Here is a 20,695-nt window from a genome sequence, read left to right as displayed (position 1 = left end):
AATCATCATTCATATCATTCTATAGAATGCCTAGGCAAAGTATAGAATAAAACCGGTATTTCATATTTTGCCTGAAACGACCAGGCATTGTATAGAATGCCTGGATTTCATACTTTGCCGGTAACAGTTATTTTGTAGCTTATGAGCATATTTTCATTAACAGTTTACAGTGATTTAACTCTTATTTGGTTAACATCTGTTATCTCTCTCTCGCAGAAGTGGCCACTGCTGAAGCAAGATAAAAACAAAATTTATTGCAAACTCAGTGCACTTCAGATTTCTTTAAATCATTTTAATACTACTACTGCAACTCTCACTCTCCTTTTTCTTACTACACTTCTCAATACCTAATCCTGATCATCTAGAATTTGTGTTCTCAAACAATCGCTTGTTATTCGCGCATACAGTCACAGCATATCTCTTTTCAGTAGCTGAAATTCCTACCTATCATACTTTTAATTTTGGAAGTTAAAATCTTGGAACCATTGAAATATAAATTTAAAAAAAACATTTAAATGAAAATCAATCCGCATGCAGGGCATCTTTTATTTTCAGTCTAGTGGTGTAATTTTTTTTCTGGGGGGGGGGGGGGCATGACTCCTTTAAAAACTCCTTACTTTTCATTTGAAAAACTTCGTATGAACCCACCCTGTATTAGTACACCGTCAATCGACTGCTTTTACACAGGGACACCTGTATCGATTGGTAAGAGACAATGTAAGGTTATGGTGTCGCAGGGAGTTTTTCTCTAATAGGGTTGTTAATAAATGGAATAGCTCACCCCCGGAGGTAGTAAATGGTAACACAAATGACATGTTTAAAAAGAAATATGATAAACATGTTGAGGTAAATCGAGAAGCTATCCATACTTAGAATAAGACAACCATAAGTATTCTTTTGGACATCTTTCTCTCAACCACCTCGTTGGGCATTTTGTTTGTTGTGGCATTGTATTTATATTAATTCTGCTTTTGGCCAGATGGTGTTAGGCATGAATGCTTTTATTTCAGACAAATGCAGCTATGCTTGATAGAAGTTAGAAGTTCGTTTTTTCCCCTTATAACATTATCTTCCCTTATTCTTTATCATGCATTGGACTGCATTGTACAGTTAAACCCGTCTAAGATGGATACTGTATGAGACGGAAACCTGTCTTAAACGAAATCAAAATGTAGTCTGGTCAACGATTAGCACTTTGATTTGCACCTTTATAAAATGAAATATTATTTCAGTCTCTTGACGTTCCGTTTCATACAGATTTCACTGTATATGCGCAGCTTACCGATGACTGTCCCAAGAGGTCATCAGTTTACATCTCGGCTCTCCCAAGCCGTGCAAGAGTTGAGAGGGCTCTGGTCCTTTGCCCATATTGTAATTGGGGCCTATTTTATTTTATTTTTTACACCAGTACTACAAACAACCATGGCAAGTTATTTTAGGTCATTCTATTGAATTGACCAGAGATTCCCTAAGGGCTGTGTTACAGGTGCAACCACACTGGGCCCTACCCATAAAGTACATGTCCACATACTGTATGTGGTATTATGAATAAAAATTTTTTTATTTTTTTTACAACAGTAAAGCATGGTAGCTGTGTTTCAATTATAAAAATGATTGAGTTTTCCAATAATAATTCAACTTAATTCATTAATTTTTCCAAACAATTCAACAAATAAATGAGAATCACTCATAACTCAAAGGATCCCCATAATCATTTTCTTTACAGGCACCACATCTGGTAATGATGGCTCTGGGATTAACATAATCAGAGACTACAAACACTTTATTTTGACATAAAATCAATTTAATTTTGAAAATAATGCAGCTATTATGAGCTATAATTGGAACAGTGGACGCAGTAAATACAACCAATTTTTAGCCATTTTTTGAACACTTAATATCTAAGCATTTAGTTATTTATCCTTTCTTCTATCAATTATAAATGCCTATTTGCCTGCTTATTTTGATCATTTTTGGTGCCTTTTAGGGCTCTATTCATAATGAATAAAAAGTTCAAAACTGATGAAATCTCAAAACTGAACTTAATGACTTGTGGTTGAAAGTGCTGACTATATGCAGGGGTAGGAACTCTGTGCCACACTGCGCCAAAATTAACATCTTGCGCCATCCTGAGCCAATAGTGTATTTTCGTATTTTTCTGCGCCAAATAACGAATTTTGTTTCAGTATGTCCGGAATTTCGGAAAGGACGCCAAAAAATTTTTGTTCCTGCTTGCCGTGAAAAAATTCTTTCTAAGAGCGTGTTTTATTCCACTGTATGCCTTATTTAAACTATCGGCCTTTCCATCGCGAAACCCCGATAATATCCGTGATCATGCAACTGAAGATGGTTTGCAATGGTCTTTCAGCTTTAAAGCGCAAATGCGAGTCACACAGTTGGCGTTTAAAAAACATTTCTGCCACTGGAAGCAGCAGAAATTACTGTAGTCGATCTTCATTACGTCAAATCCCGATGTTTTGTGAAAAAAATTTTCATTGTGGGAGTAAAAAGTGCATTTCTGCCGAATTACGAATGCTAATTTAGAAACTTTGCCAAATAACGAGCGTGAAATCACCAAATAACGAGTGTCGAATCGCCAAATAATGAGTGCTTAATCGCCAAACGTCATATTGATTCTTCCTAAATTCTCTCCCATTTTGCAACAATTTCTGTCCGAGTATGAAAAAATTGAAAACTTACATAAAATTTTTAGCCCATTCGAAGTGCTGCAGTTCCAGACAGTTAGTGCCCTCAGGAAGCAAAAATCATCTTAGACTGGTGTGAAAAATTTTATGACAGCCGCTCTTTCAAACAAGGTGTCAAAAGCTTGAAACAAAAAACAAGCTGATGAAAAGATGTTTGATAACAAAAGACAGTGCAGTTGTTTTATTTTGAAAAGGGGTGAGGGTTAACGAAAATATTCTTGGTAATTTCCCTGCTCCAATTTATAAATATCTGCTCCCAATCCTGTATTTTACTGCTCCAAAACTGCTCAGAATCCTGAATTTTGCTGCTCCGAAATGGACTTTATCACTTCCCACCCCTGTATATGTTTAAATTCAGTTTTTTCAGGAACTTTCTTGTTAGTTTTAGAAAAATGCAGTTAAGCTAAGAAAACTTGACATGAACTGTTGTGGTCACTGAGAGATGAAGGCAATTTTAGCAATCATGGTGAAACCACAGTGCTATGCTTTACTGGCTTTGATTGCAATTCATCCCTGTACGTTTTATCCCTTTAACTGTTTTATCTTGTTCTAAAATCTTGCTTGACTGTTTATCTTGGTTTAATTAGCTATGAAAAGCCATGATCACCAGCATATTCAGTGGGAGGAGGAGCTAACCCCGCCCCCCCTCCCTTTTTCCTCATTAAAATATTCTGCGAGATAAAAATTCTGGATATGCTATTGGCCATGACAGTCTGTAGTTAGCATGGCAAAATAACCAACATATCACACAATATCTAATGACTATTCTGAGGAAAATAATAAGTTGGGGCGGAGGGAGCAGGTTAATGATATTTGCAGCAAACCAACAATTGGTATTTTTTTCTGCTGAGATTCTAATTTATTTTTAATGTTTAGTTTCATGTTATATAGTGCATTCACTGTTTTTCTCTATGTTTCTTAGCCTCACGTGCGAGTATGGGATTCTGTGAGTTTGAATACACTTCATATTATTGGAGCTGGGGATTTTGAAAAAGCTGTCTGTTGCGTTGCTTTTTCGCATGCAGTAAGTTACATTAAGTGAAATGAGTTTTGTGCAGATTTAAAGAATCACATTTTTTGATTTTCTTAACACACCCCCCCCCCTTCCTCCCAGACCTATTTGAAGTTTATTAAGTCATTGTTATGAAATTTTTATTTTCTTTAAATGCTGATATTTTTTTTCAATGCATTGACTCATTAAAATTACTAAATATTTAAATCGCAAATCAGCCTTTTTTTCTCTCCCTCATATAGGATGGTGGTACCTTACTTAGTGTGGTAGATGAATCTACAGAGCATACATTATCTCTGTGGGATTGGCAGAAAGGTGAACGGGGATGCAAAATTACAGAAACAAAAGTAAGTAAACTGATTATGTTTGGTGTCTCTCATGGTATATTAGCAGCACACTTACTCAGCTTGTGAGAGGATCAAGGTTCAATTCTCGGTGGCAACTAGTTGTCAGTTCACCTAATCAATAATAATTACAAAGTGTCTTTCCTATAAAATAATTAAATTAGGGGATTACACAATTATTGCCTGTACAGCGTAACTTTGGAGTATTGCTGTATTTGAAAGTTGCTACATGAATTTCTCTGTTCATTACATTCATATGATTTTCATGTCTGGGGTTGTTTTTCAATTTTATAACTTGAGTCATCTGGTGTAACCTTGTACAGGCTTAAAACTTCAATCAGGCTGTCATTAGCAAATAAGAAGCAAAATTTACAAAATATCCGGTGGTTTGAGCCTAAATGTAATTAATTTTAATTTCATATCATAATACAGTTGGCGCTCATTTTTCCAACCGTATGAACTTGATAATTAGTTCATAAATGCGAGAGACAATAGAAAAAGTGTGGGTAATAAAAATGAGTTAGTCATTAACCTTTATTGATGATTTCCATAAAAATCACTAATTTTTGTTTGCTTCATCACAACATTTTGATAAATATAAGATTCCATGGAATTGGTGTAGGATAACATTTCACACAAATCTCGCTTCTCTGAAATATTTTCAGGATGGTGGAATACTGCTGGAACCACTTGCCATAGAAATTATCTTTTGCTGATCTTTGATTAGAAGACTCAGTGTAATTTTTTGAAGCCCTTACTTTATGGCAATTTTTGTCTTTGTGAGAGTTTGCACATTAATTTCTTTCAAAATACTTTTTTTCATCCACTGTCAAGCACAGAATCGAGTTTAACCAACTCTTGAGTTAAAAATAGCCTGTCAATAATCTAATGTATCATACCATTTCTGAAATGACTAGTTTATCCAATCATAATGCACAAGAAGTGAATCACGTTGTCAATGCATATTCAATTCATGACAACAATCGAACCCTACATCCTGGCACATGTTGGTAATACACCTGTACACTGATGATTAACTCTTAAAATGTGCAGTATGTCTGAAGGTTACTTTCAATTACAACAAACTCGTAGGCGTCTGCAAGAATAGAATAACCTAAAAATAGCAGAAGGAAATTAAAGTTCGTAAAATGTAGGCAGATAAAATATCAATGAGACATCTCCTATAATTGCAAAATTGAAGTACCAGAAACACTTGGGCCCTCCCCACACGGAGCGATTACTGGGCGAGCGAGTCACGAGCTATCTGGACAAAATTCCAACGATATGGAACGATTATACGATTGGCATCCGCCAATGGGCCGATTTTTTTTTGCAGCGAACTTGCAGATTTTCCGCCTTAGTACCAGTGTGCTCTTCCTATTTTCCTGCCACCACTTCCCCCAGCCTTGCGGGATTTTTTCTTTGTTGTTATTCCGTGTGTGTGTGTGCGCTACATAAATTTTTTTTCACATTTTATTTTTCGTTACGTTAAATATGGAAAGTTCAAGGGATTTTAGAAGGCTCATTCATTTCATACCGTGCATCGCCCAGGAAGGATATAGGCTATCGTTATGTTCTATTTCTACAAAAAAAAAAAGCATTGGGTCCATATCTACATTGAAAGGAACCTGCATAGCAGGCTGTTTGTGGTGGCAAGAACTGTAGGAAAGTGATACAAAACCTATGGAATTTTATAGAATGTTAAAAGTAGATCCAGAACTGGGGGGCAGAAAAATTTGGGATGTGGCAAATTTCCGGTCGAAATAAGGAACACCATTATGGAGTTATCAAATTTTAAATTGGTGGGACGGCAAAAATCCTAGTTACAGCCCTGTCCAAAGAGGCATACAAGGAGCTAATGGAAATGATTTCGCCAGCCATAGAAAAACAAACATGCGAGAATGCGTGGGTTCACAATCCCATTGAGTTTAGGTTTTATATATTAATTCATATAAAATCAAAATTTGAACAATGAATACAAATCATAATTTACTCAAACATGAATTTTTTAATTTAGGAAAGGACATAAAAAATACTTTTTTTGGTACATAAAAAGTCAATATAATATTTCTCCAAGGGGCAAAAATAACTATGTTGGGAAATTAAAAGGCACATAAAAATAAATTATATATTACACAAGGAGGAAAAAAATATTGATAAATAAAAATTCAATAAAATTCACAAATCTGTATAAACTTTCTCCAAGGAGCAGCTAGATACCTACATTGGGAAATTGCGAATCAAGTAAACAGAAGTGCACCATCTAATATTAAAATGAAAAATATATATTGGTCATTATCCCATAACTGGACAAGAACTTATCGAAAATATTGATTGATCCCTTTATATGGGTCATATAAAGGGATAAACGGGTCTGAAACACATTGTTTTATAACTAAAGTAAACATTCCGAAACCCATTGTTGAAGCCCATGAAACTATTGTACTCAACCTCCAACACTTTTTTTGGCTAGCTCTGCTAAACCACGATTCGCACAGTCCTTGAAAAAAAAATAATAATGGTTTTAAAGTGCTTAAAAAAATTATTTTGTGTGAATTTCTTCCATAAATTTTTGTCCTCCTTCAACTCGATCCCCTCTGAACCATATTCTACTAGAGCGAAAATGTGTAGAACAACAAGGGTACAATGATTATGTGACAATGTTCAAAGCAGGACATATGGTCACGCTTACCTGAGGTATTTCTATGTTTAAAAAGATGTTGCCTAAAATATAGCAGCAAAAAATTTCATAGCGTCCAACGGGTCCATGATCCATGGGCCACCCCTGCATTGGAGGGGGCATGCTACACTGTCTCCTCTTAACAATAGTCAAAAAAAGAGGTTTGTACTAGGATTATGCTCATTTTACGTAACTTCTGTGAGATCCCTGTTATAGGCTAAATCAGTGTTTCTCATCCTATGGTCTGTGGAGCAGAGATGGTCTGTCAATGGCGGAGGTGGTCCACAAACAGATTTGATAATTAAATTCTAACTGGAGGGAAAATTAATCAATTGTTATTGATATTATAGTGACATATCCATATGGATTCACAAATAAAAATTGTACCTTTACTTAGGTTCATTATACCTCATCAAGGAAAATGCGGGGAATTGCAATCCTTAATACAGGATATAACTCATTTGCAGCCCAAAAATGCAATTTATGACAAATTTGCTAATTACTGCAAAAAGGGGGTAAAGGGTGGAGAAATAAAAGGTTGCTACAAATCACAGTAAACAAAAATTTGATGGAAAAAACATTCAAACAACCCGATTACTGTAAAATACAGGTCATCACCAATTGTCTTTAAAAACGTTGTCATAAGTCAACAAAATCCTGTAGTTGTAGTTAAAGTGGAGGAAAAACAGTTTAACTTGACAATGTGTGAGATGGATATTTTTATTTATACCTACATTACTATTACTACATTGTTACCATCAGCAGTAATCCAGACGAACTACAAAAAAGAAATGATACAAGAACTGGCGAAGGCAAGTATTCATGTGAGCTTGAAAATGAATCTGCAAAAGACTATAGTTATGTTCAATCCCTTTGTGTTGAAGAGGACAATCTTGCTCAATAACACAGATAGAAGAAGTAGAAAGCTATGTATACCTGGGATAATGGAATCATTAATGAAATAAACAGAAGGATCAGGATTGGATAGAGCACTTTTGGCAAAAACTAAAATGCTGAAGAGTCACATGCCATTATGACAAAAGAAAAGTGTTCAACCAGTGTGTGCTACCAGAACTGACTTATGGAGCTGAAACATGGACACTCAAAAGCAAGATGATACAAAGGCTACAGACAACACAAAGGAGCATGAAAAGATATATGCTAGGCATCACAAGGAGAGACAGAAAAGTAATCACTTGGATAAGGAACCACACAAAGGTATATAATATTATGGAAAGAATTAAACGTCTAAAATGGAAATGGGCTGGATATATATTGCACCATAAGTATTCTAGACTTGTACCCCTGTGGTGTTAAACGTCCTTGAAGGCGTCCCCACGCAAGTTCGATCAAGATCAGAAAAGTGGCTGGAGTCAACTGGATGGCTAAAGCACCAAACAGAGCAAAATGAAAAAATTCGGAGACCTTCATCCAGCAGTGGATTGAAAATGGTGGTTGTTGATGATCATCATTGAGGTATATATCCAATATTTATTTTCAAAATATCATGTCTGATATTTTTGATATTTTCAGTTGGAAATATATATTAAATGTGTTAGTATGTATTATATTGTATATTTTCATGATTTAAAAATCAATGAATTTACACATGAATTCTTTGAATTTTTCGATCAGAAATTGGTTAATCAGTAAATGAATAGATTTGTTCAAAAATAGATGTTGTATTCACAGTCTGAAATGGTTTGATATTTTCAGTCTCATATTTTCATTTGAGAATGATTTGTTATTTTCAGTTGAGAATGATTTGATATTTTCAGTTGAAAATGATTTGGTATTTGAACTGAAAATATCAAACCATTCTCAAATGAAAATATGAGGCTAAAAATATCTAACTCTTGTCAAATGAAAATATCAAAACCTTTTCCAATGAAAATATCAAAACCTTTTCCAATGAAAATATCAAAACCTTTTCCAATGAAAATATCAAAACCTTTTCCAATGAAAATATCAAAACCTTTTCCAATGAAAATATCAAAACCTTTTCCAATGAAAATATCAAAACCCAATGAAAATATCAAAACCTTTTCCAATGAAAATATCAAAACCTTTTCCAATGAAAATATCAAAACCTTTTCCAATGAAAATATCAAAACCTTTTCCAATGAAAATATCAAAACCTTTTCCAATGAAAATATCAAAACCTTTTCCAATGAAAATATCAAAACCTTTTCCAATGAAAATATCAAAACCTTTTCCAATGAAAATATCAAAACCTTTTCCAATGAAAATATCAAAACCTTTTCCAATGAAAATATCAAAACCTTTTCCAATGAAAATATCAAAACCTTTTCCAATGAAAATATCAAAACCTTTTCCAATGAAAATATCAAAACCTTTTCCAATGAAAATATCAAAACCTTTTCCAATGAAAATATCAAAACCTTTTCCAATGAAAATATCAAAACCTTTTCCAATGAAAATATCAAAACCTTTTCCAATGAAAATATCAAAACCTTTTCCAATGAAAATATCAAAACCTTTTCCAATGAAAATATCAAAACCTTTTCCAATGAAAATATCAAAACCTTGTCAAATAGAAATATCAAACCCTTCTCAACTGAAAATATCAAACCCTTCTCAACTGAAAATATCAAACTCTTTTAACCTTCTAAACGGTGAAGACTCATATATGAGTTCGAAGACAACTACCGTCATTTCGGCCTGAACTCATATATGAGTCCGAAGACAACTACCGTCATTTCGGCTCGAACTCATAAATGCGTTCGCCAGGAACCAGTTCCTTCCCCCATCTCATTGTACGGTTAGTGACAGGTACACAGTGTCGTCAAACTGCCCCTTCCTGCAACAATGCAGTCCTCTCCTCCCCAAACTTATCAATGTTTGAAAAGAAGAATAGCTTATTGAGAAAAGAAGGATTACTTGGTTTGAAAAGGGCGCAAATACCCACATTGTAGTTGAAAAAAAGAAAGAAAGAAAAGGAAAGTTTTTACCAGTAAATTAGAGATTGTTAATTGATTTGACAAAAATATTTATTATTCGTATCTATGAATATATATTGAAACCTATGAAATTTAACCCTTTGTTCTGAGGTTTATTCCGAATCCAATAATTCATTCATCATCCACGCAGAAAACTACAGCTTGTGCTAAGAGAACTAGTTATTAGTTCTTCCTCCAGTTATTACTAATTATATTTGTGCTAATTCACTCGTTAGTAGCTTGGTTAGGGCAGCGGTTCTCAACTGGTGCTCCGTATGCATTTTCCAGGGCTCTGCGACCGGTCGAGGAAAATGAAATGAATAAACAAAATATGATAAATCAATTAAAATGAAAGGCCCACGGGGCTCCGTGAGTGAAAAAAAAATTTAAGAACCGCTGGGTTAGGGTGTGTTCGTGTATATTTTTTAACGAATGTTCTATATATCATTTGTTTTATGTACTATGATTCTTGGGCAATTTAATGTTCTACTGAAATTGTCACCAAATTATTGAAGCATCTCATGGAAAAAAAATCTCCAGCGTGGCTTCGTTAACCTCTTGAGCAGGACCGTCATTTGGGGGGGGGGGGGCGTTGCCCCTCCCGGCTTTTGAAAATACACTAAAAATGGTATATATATATATATACACACACACACACATTGAGTGAATATGCTTTGCCCCCCGTCGTTCTCGTTGGTACGTTGCGTCGTTTCAAAAGCCGTCCGTTGAACAACGTTCTAAAGGGTTTTCGATATTTTTTGCTTTGAATTATTATTATCTACTCTATAATATAACATCCCAAACTCGAAAAGGGCCTGTTTCTAAGCAACAGAAATTAGTGATGATTTTATGTAACGAAAATCTGTTACGTTTTTGGGTTACGAAAGTCGGTTACAATTTTGGTTCAAGTTTTCATTTAACTCTTGCATATCGGGACCAACTCTTGCATGCCCCCCATCGGGACTAATTTATGTGTACGTACCGAGAGGCTCCCACTTCCTACAGTAGGGACCCCTAGGATGGGAGAGATAGCGGGCCCCAAACCAGCTTTTTCACGGGCCCCTCTGTGGTTAATTTATAGTGTGAAAAATCAAAAAGTGATAAGAATCGTTCCAGCCCCTGTCAGCCCTGCCCTTGTGGGGGTCATGCCGACATTGTATAATATACATAAATCACCGGTGCTCCCAACATACGGGGTCTTGGTACCTTGGTACATTGCATATGTACCTTCATGGGGAAGTTAAAAGGTTTAATTTCCAGAGGCCCTTGATGGACCTCATTGTTTTCTTGCTGCTTTAAAACTGAAAAATTTCCGATAGCGGAAGCTGAAGATATTTCCAGTCCGGAATTCGGTCCGGAGTGATTGCGTGGGGCGCTGGATTTTATTCGTTGGTAAAATGAATACAAATGAATATTTTCCATGGCCCTCACAGGGTATACCCGATAAGCTTCCGAGTCGGGGACCCCGTTTCATTTTGGGGGCCCAGGATGAATCTTATTATCTTCTGGGTCCGACGTATTTTGTTGGGGGCGATGGGTTTTATTCGTTGGTAAAATTAATACAAATGAAAATTTGTCGTGGCACTCGCAGCTGTGGACGTCGGAAAAGCTTCGAGGTCGGTGACCAGGGCCGTCATTTCAACTTTTTCCGGGGGGGGGGGCAAAGGACATGTACTGAATATATGTATATATATAACCCCCCAATGACGAGCCTGTCGGGGGCCTCGTGTGGAAATTGACAGGATTAATTTTGGGGACCATGGATGAATATAATTATTTTCCGTGCAATTTTGCAACAGCGGAAGCCCGAGATGAATCCAGTCTGGGTCCCTCACTAAAATTCAGCGAATTGGAGTCTGGGGACCCTCGTGGAGAAGTTTTTCGGGGTTACTTGATGAATCACATTTGTTTTTTGTTGCTTTATTATCTTAAAATTCAGTAAGCTGATGCTTTCACGTGTCCTTTTCCATAGCACGCTGATGAAGTGGGACGACATAAACAAGATATGTTGGGAAGGGGGGGGGGGTTGGCCGCCAAAGCGGCAAGGGGGGCAGAGCCCCCCTAGCATTAAGATATTCTTATACAGGGTGCATGTCATTTTACTTGCGAACCAGTAAATTCAGACTCGTAAATACAGCAAAATAACAGGTGCTTGAGTTTAAAAAAAAATCTCATCTCTGTTGTACTTTCAATTGTCTATTGTGTGCCAATACAACAGCTGTTTTATCGGACTTCTTAAAACTGGCTATTCTTCTAGTACCCACAGTAGGTACAACAGATAAGTGTGCACAAAATGACCATGGTGCAACAAAAATAAATCCAAAATGAAAGAGGGAGAGAACTAGCGAACGCTTTTTCTCAGAAAAGGAACTTGTATTGTATCAAATAAATGCCGAGCCAAGTTGGCAAACCCCTTTTTTTTTGACAAAATGGTTGATGCAAAGATGGAATGTCCTGTTTTTTCTCCTTTGTGATGTCACTAATAGTTTTCTTTGTAAAGATTCGCGATCCCCAAAAAAAGTTGAGGAATGTAAACTTCCTGGAAAATATGCAGAAATCTCTCTTGTGATAAGATTATCTGCCTTAGGCGGAGATAAACTTGGAAGTCTGGGGGGCGCGGTCAGTATTGCTGTGGGAGCAAGGTGATGATGATATCTATACACATATACATTAGACTAGTCGACTTAACCTTTGACGTTGGGGGGGGGGAGGAGCGAAGTGCACCCCATGCCACCTCCCCGTATCTCCGCCCATGTGATCTGCTATTTTTTAAATTCGAATTCAGTCATTTCCTTGGATTCCATGCCATTTTTCACAAAAATAAAAAATACCAAACTATTACTTGATTCTCGAGTAAAATAACTTCCCCTCATTCAGTTTTTCGCTCGATATAATCAGATAACTCAATTTTTTTTTAAATAAAGTATTTCACCATTGACTATTGTTCATTTTGAGGCATATTTCTGGAAATTTTTAAATGCATATTTTTGCACTATAAATGCGTTTTCTTTTTTTAGCATATTTTTCATTTCTGACTTATTTCTGAATTCCGAAATGGACGATTTTTTCTTTTTTTTTTCCTGGGTGTATTTTCTCTTAGGGAAATTTCATATTATACATATCATATCATTAAAATTACATATATAAATAAATAAATATATATATTTTAATTATACGTATATTTTTCAATACCCCTTCCCCCCCCACATATTCTGAGCCTTTAGGGCAGGCATATTAACGCATTTTTAAGGCACATATTTTTATATTTTATGCATATTTCGGCATTATAATATGAGTGTTTTTGCTTCTTTTTTTGATTTGTTGGAACATTCCAATTCATTTTTTATCTCTTTCAAATGCATACATAATTTTTTTTTTTTCAATTTTGCGTGTATTTTTCATTTTTGATGCCATAATTCGGGATTCTTCGACGATGGTTTCAATTTTTCGCATATATACATCCTTTCCAAAAAAATTAGAACACCCAGAAATTTACGAGTTTCCTTTTTTATCATGATCATATCATATGAGCTTTCGTATCTTGAGCATATCGGTGGCAAAAAATTTTCATAAAGTAGATTAAATGCGTCGTAAAATACCAAATTAATTTTTTCCTCTTTGTTTCAAAAAATTGGAACACTCCGAAAGCTGTTTGAGAAAATTAGAACAATTGGCTTAAAACCTATTACTGTATTACATGAATATTTTCATGCAAATTTACATCAACTCGATCGAATAAGTGTTTCATATCTTTCCTCATTATGTATGCAAACCTACAATCATTCAATGTTCGCAATACGGGTAGAAAAACGGTAAATTTCTGAAAAACGCATAATTACGCATGTATTTGCTAGGACTGCGTGGGGGGGGGGGGACGCGTGCTGATATCGTACGAATACATTGTATTTGTACTGTGGCCATCTTTGGTCTTGGCCATGGATTTTATGCATCAAGACATTCAATTTATGAGTGTCCGGCACAGACCCGAATCGGGCCTCAGCTATAAATCCCATCTTCGCTATCGGCTCCCCGATAGCGGTTTGTAATTGATCAGTTTTTATTAATTTATTTATTTTATCCCGAGTCCGCAATCTCTTGATAACATTAGTATCAGGTACAATCATCAGATATCACGAAGCCATCGATGAGGATTGATACACATTGGCGAATTCTTGATACTATCTGCGTTTTTCATCTTCAAACGAAGTCTTTAGTGGAAACAAAAAATAGAGGCCAATGGATTAGAAGACATCTCTGGATGGAGGTGTGAACGTTAGGCTCTCTACCTTTTGATTCCAGTTGATGAAACGTATGGTATGGAGAAAGAAATTGCATTTTCTATCATGATTTTGACTCTTTCTAAGCTATTACTTAATTGCTGCAGCAAGTCACATAGGTGGAAAGATGAAAATGTAAATTACAACCATACCCTTAATTTGAGCTTTCCAACTTGAGCTCTTTATGAACTGCTCTCGTAAATTTCTAGGGTGTTCTAATTTTTTGAAAAAGATCGGGTATTTTTATTTCATGGTGTAATTCAACTTTATTTTTAGTGCATGTTTCATCCGGGCTCTAGTTACAACTTTCTTTCACGTTTTGAATTCCAGAGACTTTATTTACTTCGAGTATTTGTGTATTTAAACTTTTTCTCAGTATGTCACTGTGTGTTTTCATGTATTTTTTTTTTTGTAAGGTGATTTAATGCACCAAATTTAAATATTTCAGAGAGAATTCTTTTATTATATTCCGATGCAAATGACTGTATATCTAATATGCGTATTCAATCTCACTAAACCTACGCTCATTTTTGAAATTAATTCCACGATCATAAGATATCATGGAAAAAAAGAAATGAATATTCAAAAAGAATGTGAGTAAAGCATTGAGAAGCAGTTTTATACCCGAAAGTTTTGATAAATTAATTATTTAATGATGTTCCAAGGTTGGGAAGTAGCTGTAGTTTTGCTCGAATAGATTTGTATCAACTGACAAATATCAGTTGTTACAATGCCTTGCCTCGAATAGTAGTAATTCCAACAACACTGATTTAATCAACGCACATTATTTACGAAAAAGCTTTTCGATTTTCAAAAATAATTCACATTTTAGGTGAACCTCAAAATCGCGAGAACATACTTCAACACTTGCAAATTTAAGAAATACAATTAAAATATTAAGGGGCATATATATAGAATGCTTCTCGAGATTCAGAATATTTATAGTGTTCAACTTGAAAATATTGGGACATTTTCAAATACCTAGTGGATGGATTAGTAATTTCTTTTTAGTACGCTGTGACATTTCGTTACTAAGTTAATCATATCAATATTTCACAAGCGAAAGCAAGTAAATTTTATTGCCTGTTAAAGCTAATCTATATTGATAGAGTTATTTACCATAGAATGCTGAGCATCTATAAACACGCTACAATAATTTCGTTCAAAATTTTGAGTATATCCCGCCTTTATGTGTTTTTTATTTAGTTCGGAAAATAGAAAAACTTTGGAGAATGAAAGGAGAAAGTACATTTCCGGGAAGAAAGGGTCAATCACCGGGCGTTACCAGCCTGTCACTTCGGTTCAGCCCCCTCTCGACGGCTTATCATACATGCCAAATACCCATTGTCACATACTGGGGGGAAAGCATTCTAGAATCACGTGACCCTGTGGTCATTTTGAAAAGATTTTGTGAAAATAAGTAGCTTTTTTTGAAGAGGTTTTGTGTTCGACCCTGAGCCGTCGATAGGGTTAAAATGAAAATATCAAACCCTTGTCAAATAGAAATATCAAACGCTGCTCAACTGAAAATGTCAAACCCTTCCCAACTGAAAATGCCAAACCCTTGTCAAATGGAAATATCAAACCCTTGTCAAATGGAAATATCAAACCCTTGTCAAATGGAAATATCAAACCCTTGTCAAATGGAAATATCAAACCCTCGTCAAATGGAAATACCAAACCCTTCTCAACTGAAAGTATCAAACCCTTCTAAAATGAAAATATCAAACCATTCTCATAATATATTTTTATATATGTAGAAAATATCAGATACATATTAAAATATTGGTTATACATGAAAATATCCGATGAGAGAATCTGCGGGCCAGATATGCAGCAATTCTGTCACTGCTGGGACAGAAACTTGTATGTAGTTGATAGATAGAATTTAGGCGCCAGCCAAATTTCTAAGAAGCCAAGCATGGCCCCCCCCCCCCCAAAAACAGCCATAAGAGATGAGATTTAAAATATTTTTTATTAGTGTGTGTGTGAACAGCAAAAGGAAGTATTAATGTGAAGTGAAATGTTCTCATTTTTAATTTATATCATGTTTAAAATATTTATAATAAACAGTCGGTTGACCATTGTATGGAAAATATCAGATATATATAAAAAAATATTGGATATTTTCTTTATTTTCAAAAATATCACTATATTTATTTGCATAATTAATGCGTCAAATACAAAACTGTTTTTCTGTTTAGATAAATTGTAAACATGACATGCTATTTTGATTTATTGCTTTTTCATGGTGTTTTCCAAATAACCCATGCATACATGTTTGTAAAGTTAAGAAAAAACATTGAATCTCTCAATTGTCTCTCAGAGTTCAGCAGAAACTGTGCTGGTTGCAGACTTCCATCCCATAGACAAGCACACCTTAGTTACTATCGGAAAGAGCCATATCAACTTCTGGGACTCTGAAGGTGGAACATTAGGGAAGAAGCTTGGTTTGTTTGAGGTAATTTATACTTAAAAATTTGATATTTATATGATCATAGGCATACACAGGGAGGCATTTTGGGTGGAAACCAAATATAAGACAAAATTTCAAATATTTTCATTAAAAAAATTAAAGTATTGAAAGAGTATACCTTTTATTTGCTATTTTAATCAATTTATGTTAATTTCAATTTTTTTTTATGGTTTTTAACTCAAAATTTCTCTGAAAGAAATTTGCAGTGCTTCCCTTCAAAACATTTGTGCTCCTCCTAAGTATGTCAATGTTCTAAGGCTGTCAATCCTATGTATGTCACTGTCTCAGTTCAAGATTCTGCCTTTGTAGGCATCAAAGCAATTGAAATAATTTTGGTTTATTTAGTATCAAAAATTTGAGTGCCCTAGTAGCGTGATGGTAAGATGGTTGTGTACCACTGTGAACAATTGCCTTCAGGTCCCAGGTTCAAACCGGAGGAAGAATATAGATAACCAAACATTTCCCCTAACGAGCTTGAGGTGAACACCGATAGCTGACACCTTCATTTCCAACCCAACTGGTTAATGGCAGTAAATTGCAATATAACAATATGGCCAGAGTTGGTGTTGAACTAATATCAAAACTTCATGGTTTATTTGCGAATTGTGGTGCTGTAGGAATATCACTTTGAGGTATTGAAAATTTAAGTTTAAGAAATTTGACTGTAGTTAGAAAGCTGAAATTTTCAAGTTGTAAAATTTTTCTTGCAATCATATGATAAATATCTAATAGTCCATGTGCCTGTCCTTTCTCTGATTCATAACTTCAAGATAAAGTGAATCAGTCATGTGACTTGAAGGTACTTTATTTGTTTGCAAGCTGATGAGCTTGATATACCCACCGAATTGAAATGGCTTTCTAATTACAGAAAAAACAAACATCTGAAGTAGGGGGTGACCAACCTACGGTACGCATGCTGTAGTATCGGGAATGGTACACAAACCATTTTCAAAAATTATAGAAGGTATATTTTACAATCAAAGAAATTCTCTCAAATTCTCAAGCAATCCTTTTCTTATGAGCCTTGTAGGCTGGCAATCCTTTTCTTATGAGCCTTGTAGGCTGGCAAACCTATAACTTATTATGGTAGGCACTTTTAAAATAACTAAGTGATTACTTTTTCTATTTAATGCATTTCTGTATAGTTTTCCTCTTTGGGCATAGTTACTTTACATCCCATATGCATGCTATTTAGGATTATCTGCCTTGAGTCGCAAATTTGAAAAATGTTTTGTACTGATATTAAACTTTTAACGTTACAGAAGAATGAGAAGCCACGATATGTTTTATGTATGGCTTACACTGAGATAGGAGAACTCATCACTGGAGATTCAAATGGAAATCTTTTGGTATGGGCAAGAGGTATGTAAAATTTGTATTGTTGATTACATATGTGCATTTTAATGTTATGAACATGTTGTATAATTGTGTAATTATAATAATAACACCACGGTTTTTATTAAATTTGTACAAAAACATTTAAATAAAAAGATTTAGTATTACTTTTTTAGCCTGCACATTCCGATGTAGGGCATCATAAAAATTTGAAGAATGTATGCTCCCATTGATGACACAACTGAGATAAAATCGAAAATGCACCCATGATGAAATTATAATAAAGATCTGGTTTTTTATTGTCACCACAAAGTGATGGAGTTAGCCCTGTTTGATATTTTTTATAGCCACTTGGTCCATTGGCTGAAGCAAAGATTTTGGAAAGTAAAAAAATCACTGTAATTTCCCCACAATTGTTTTGCCCATTGGAAAACGAAATTATCTAGTCTGCAACTTTTATCCCACCTGTAAGGATATTCACTATTATTAAAGTTTAAAAAAAAACCATGTTTAAAAGACAAACCCTGGTAATCCAAACTTTTTGCTAATCCCAACAGGTGTCGGTCCCAATTGGTTGGGATTACCTAGGTTCTACTGTACAAAACATACACAATACTTGTTTTCTTCCATCATTCAACACTTCTTACTTAATGGCCACTTAGGGGGGACCCTTTGAAGGGTCACCTTTTTTTTCTCTTCTTCAAAACTGGAAAGCCTATCCTTTGACCATTCTATACCACCTGCAAGCAATTGAGTTTTACAGTTTTGTGTCATCTTTTGCACATCCCTTCCATGGTAATATTTGTCTTGTTTCTGATCTTTTTTCTTTTCGCCCTCTCTCTTTTTTTTTTTCTATTTCTACAAACCACCCACAGAAAAACTTCCCTTCCAAATGCATGGCCAAGGCATCGTAGATCATCGGAGGGGAATTGACCAATAATAGTAAATTTAATATTAATTAGAATACATGTAAGTCTCACTATCCAATAGAAGAGTCTTTTTTGAAACCAAACTTCCAATTGAAAAAAAAATTATTGTGGACTGTCAGGATCATTTTTATTTGTTTTCTTCCTTTTTATTTTTTAATTATTGTCTTTATTATAGTTTTGTAAGATTGGCAACATTGAGTCAAATTTTAACCATCATAGTGTTAAGTCACACATGTATTTTGCTTGCATATTTTTGTATTCAAAATATAGTAAAACCTCATAACGACCACTTCTGAACAGCTGTAATTTCCGAACAACTGTCATATTTTGTTACAACCTAACATGTCCCATAGACTTAACATTACAAGAAACCTCTGAACAATGATTTCAACATAACAGCCACTTTGGACCTGGAGTCGGGGGGGGGGGGGAGAGGGGAAATTACGCATATCGGTATGAGAAAAATAATTTTGAAGCTGATTTTAAAGGGAGTTTTTCTGCTCCCCAAACTTTAGGGGGGGGGGGGAAGGTTATGTATGCTTTCTTTTCTTGGGTATAAATGATAGATGGGTATATTAAAGGGGCAGTGGTGAGGAAAAAATCTTTAAAAGATGATATAGGGGACAGCAGAAGAGACCTGTTGTCAGCACTCTTAATGGCTAGAGGGATATGTAAGTTCTCGGCAGTCCCTAGTACAAGGGATGGTTCCATCCAAAAGAAATGGTGCTCGCAAATATTAATAGAAATGTAAATATTATAATTGTAAATTAATATGGATATTAATTTTTGAGAGAAATGTAAAGGGTATTAATTTTTTCAGAGAAATGTTTCAATCTTTTTTTAAACAACAATGTACGTCAGCGCCTATGTCTTCAGCCATTAGAATGGACTCGGAAATATTGTGGAAAGGTCTAGTTCAGTGGTTCTCAACCTTTTTTTGTCCATGGCCCCCTTTCAACCATTTCTCATTTCTGTGGCCCCCCCCCCTTGCGAACATGACTAACTTTCCACCCCCCCCCCTTCCCCCGTTTTCCCATTAGAAGATAGTTATTCAAAAATTGTCTGAAGTGTAAATATTTTTGAATTTAATTTCATTGATTCGTTATTAATGAAAATAACGAAAAAGCGAAACGAACAGAATACAGTAAAAAAAATAGAATACATTATTTTTAATCAATGTAAACTCTGGGCTGGAAGACGGTACAATGTCATCAAGTTATTGTACTGGATGAAATTTGTATTATTTCCAAATTAGTTTTTTTTGTGTAAAAGATTATGGTTTCATTGAGAAATGTCAGTTGTAGCTTCCAAAATACGCATTCTTGGAATGATAAAACGGCAAAAAGCGCTAGCAAGCAGTTTTGTTAATTTTATTCTCTTCATGCGGATAAAAGTAGTAATGAGGGAGTAGCCACACAAATGAATCACAATTGAAAAGTTCGACCTTTCACATCATTTTCAACAATAATACATGTACTAAGGATATAGGTTCATATTGTAGTCCTGCTATGAATTCAAAAAAATGAACGTGTGAAAAATTTTTAAATATTAGTTTGAACCATTTATTCCAGAGAAATCATGTACGCAGTGACAAAACTGTTCGTGCGAATATAATAATGATTCATTATCAGGATTTTAAGCCCATCGGAAAATATAAATAATCAGATTCTCAAATAAGAAAATTATCAGTTTGTTGACTTCAATTTCGAAACTGTGAAAATATGATTTTTTCGTTTGATGACAAGCTACCTTCAAGTGGCTTTTTGGTTCATAATGTGGCCGCTCTCTCACAGGCGGACGAAGCAACGTGTGAGTTGGCTTAAACACAACACAATATTTCACATAACAGTCTGCACTATATTTAATATACAGGGCGCAAAGGTAACAGGGCATATGACATTTTACTGGCGAACCATTGGTCCTTGAGGCATACTTCCAGTTGGAAAAAGTACCCGAATAATATGCAGTACACAGATA

General features: G+C 35.0%; 1 protein-coding gene and 1 long non-coding RNA gene across 4 annotated transcripts in view; both read left to right on the top strand.

The window, feature by feature from the left end:
* LOC149069437 (uncharacterized) overlaps nucleotides 1-20,695 on the top strand; it is a 529,602-nt gene that overhangs the window by 171,646 nt on the left and 337,261 nt on the right. The gene's annotated exons all lie outside the window — the stretch shown is intronic.
* LOC149069442 (echinoderm microtubule-associated protein-like 2) overlaps nucleotides 1-20,695 on the top strand; it is a 168,762-nt gene that overhangs the window by 119,923 nt on the left and 28,144 nt on the right. For all 3 annotated transcript variants that reach the window (XM_089250078.1, XM_089250079.1, XM_089250076.1), the window contains 4 exons: nucleotides 3,628-3,729; nucleotides 3,960-4,064; nucleotides 16,305-16,439; nucleotides 17,717-17,816. In XM_089250078.1, the coding sequence (XP_089106204.1) occupies nucleotides 3,628-3,729; nucleotides 3,960-4,064; nucleotides 16,305-16,439; nucleotides 17,717-17,816 (442 nt within the window). The remainder of the gene's footprint in view (nucleotides 1-3,627; nucleotides 3,730-3,959; nucleotides 4,065-16,304; nucleotides 16,440-17,716; nucleotides 17,817-20,695) is intronic.

This window comes from Pholcus phalangioides, unplaced genomic scaffold (genome assembly GCF_987345545.1).
Source record: "Pholcus phalangioides strain wild (caught in Gottingen) unplaced genomic scaffold, Ppha-v1.0 ptg000022l_1, whole genome shotgun sequence".
NCBI classification, from domain to species: domain Eukaryota; kingdom Metazoa; phylum Arthropoda; class Arachnida; order Araneae; family Pholcidae; genus Pholcus; species Pholcus phalangioides.
This window is presented reverse-complemented; position numbering and strand designations above follow the sequence as displayed.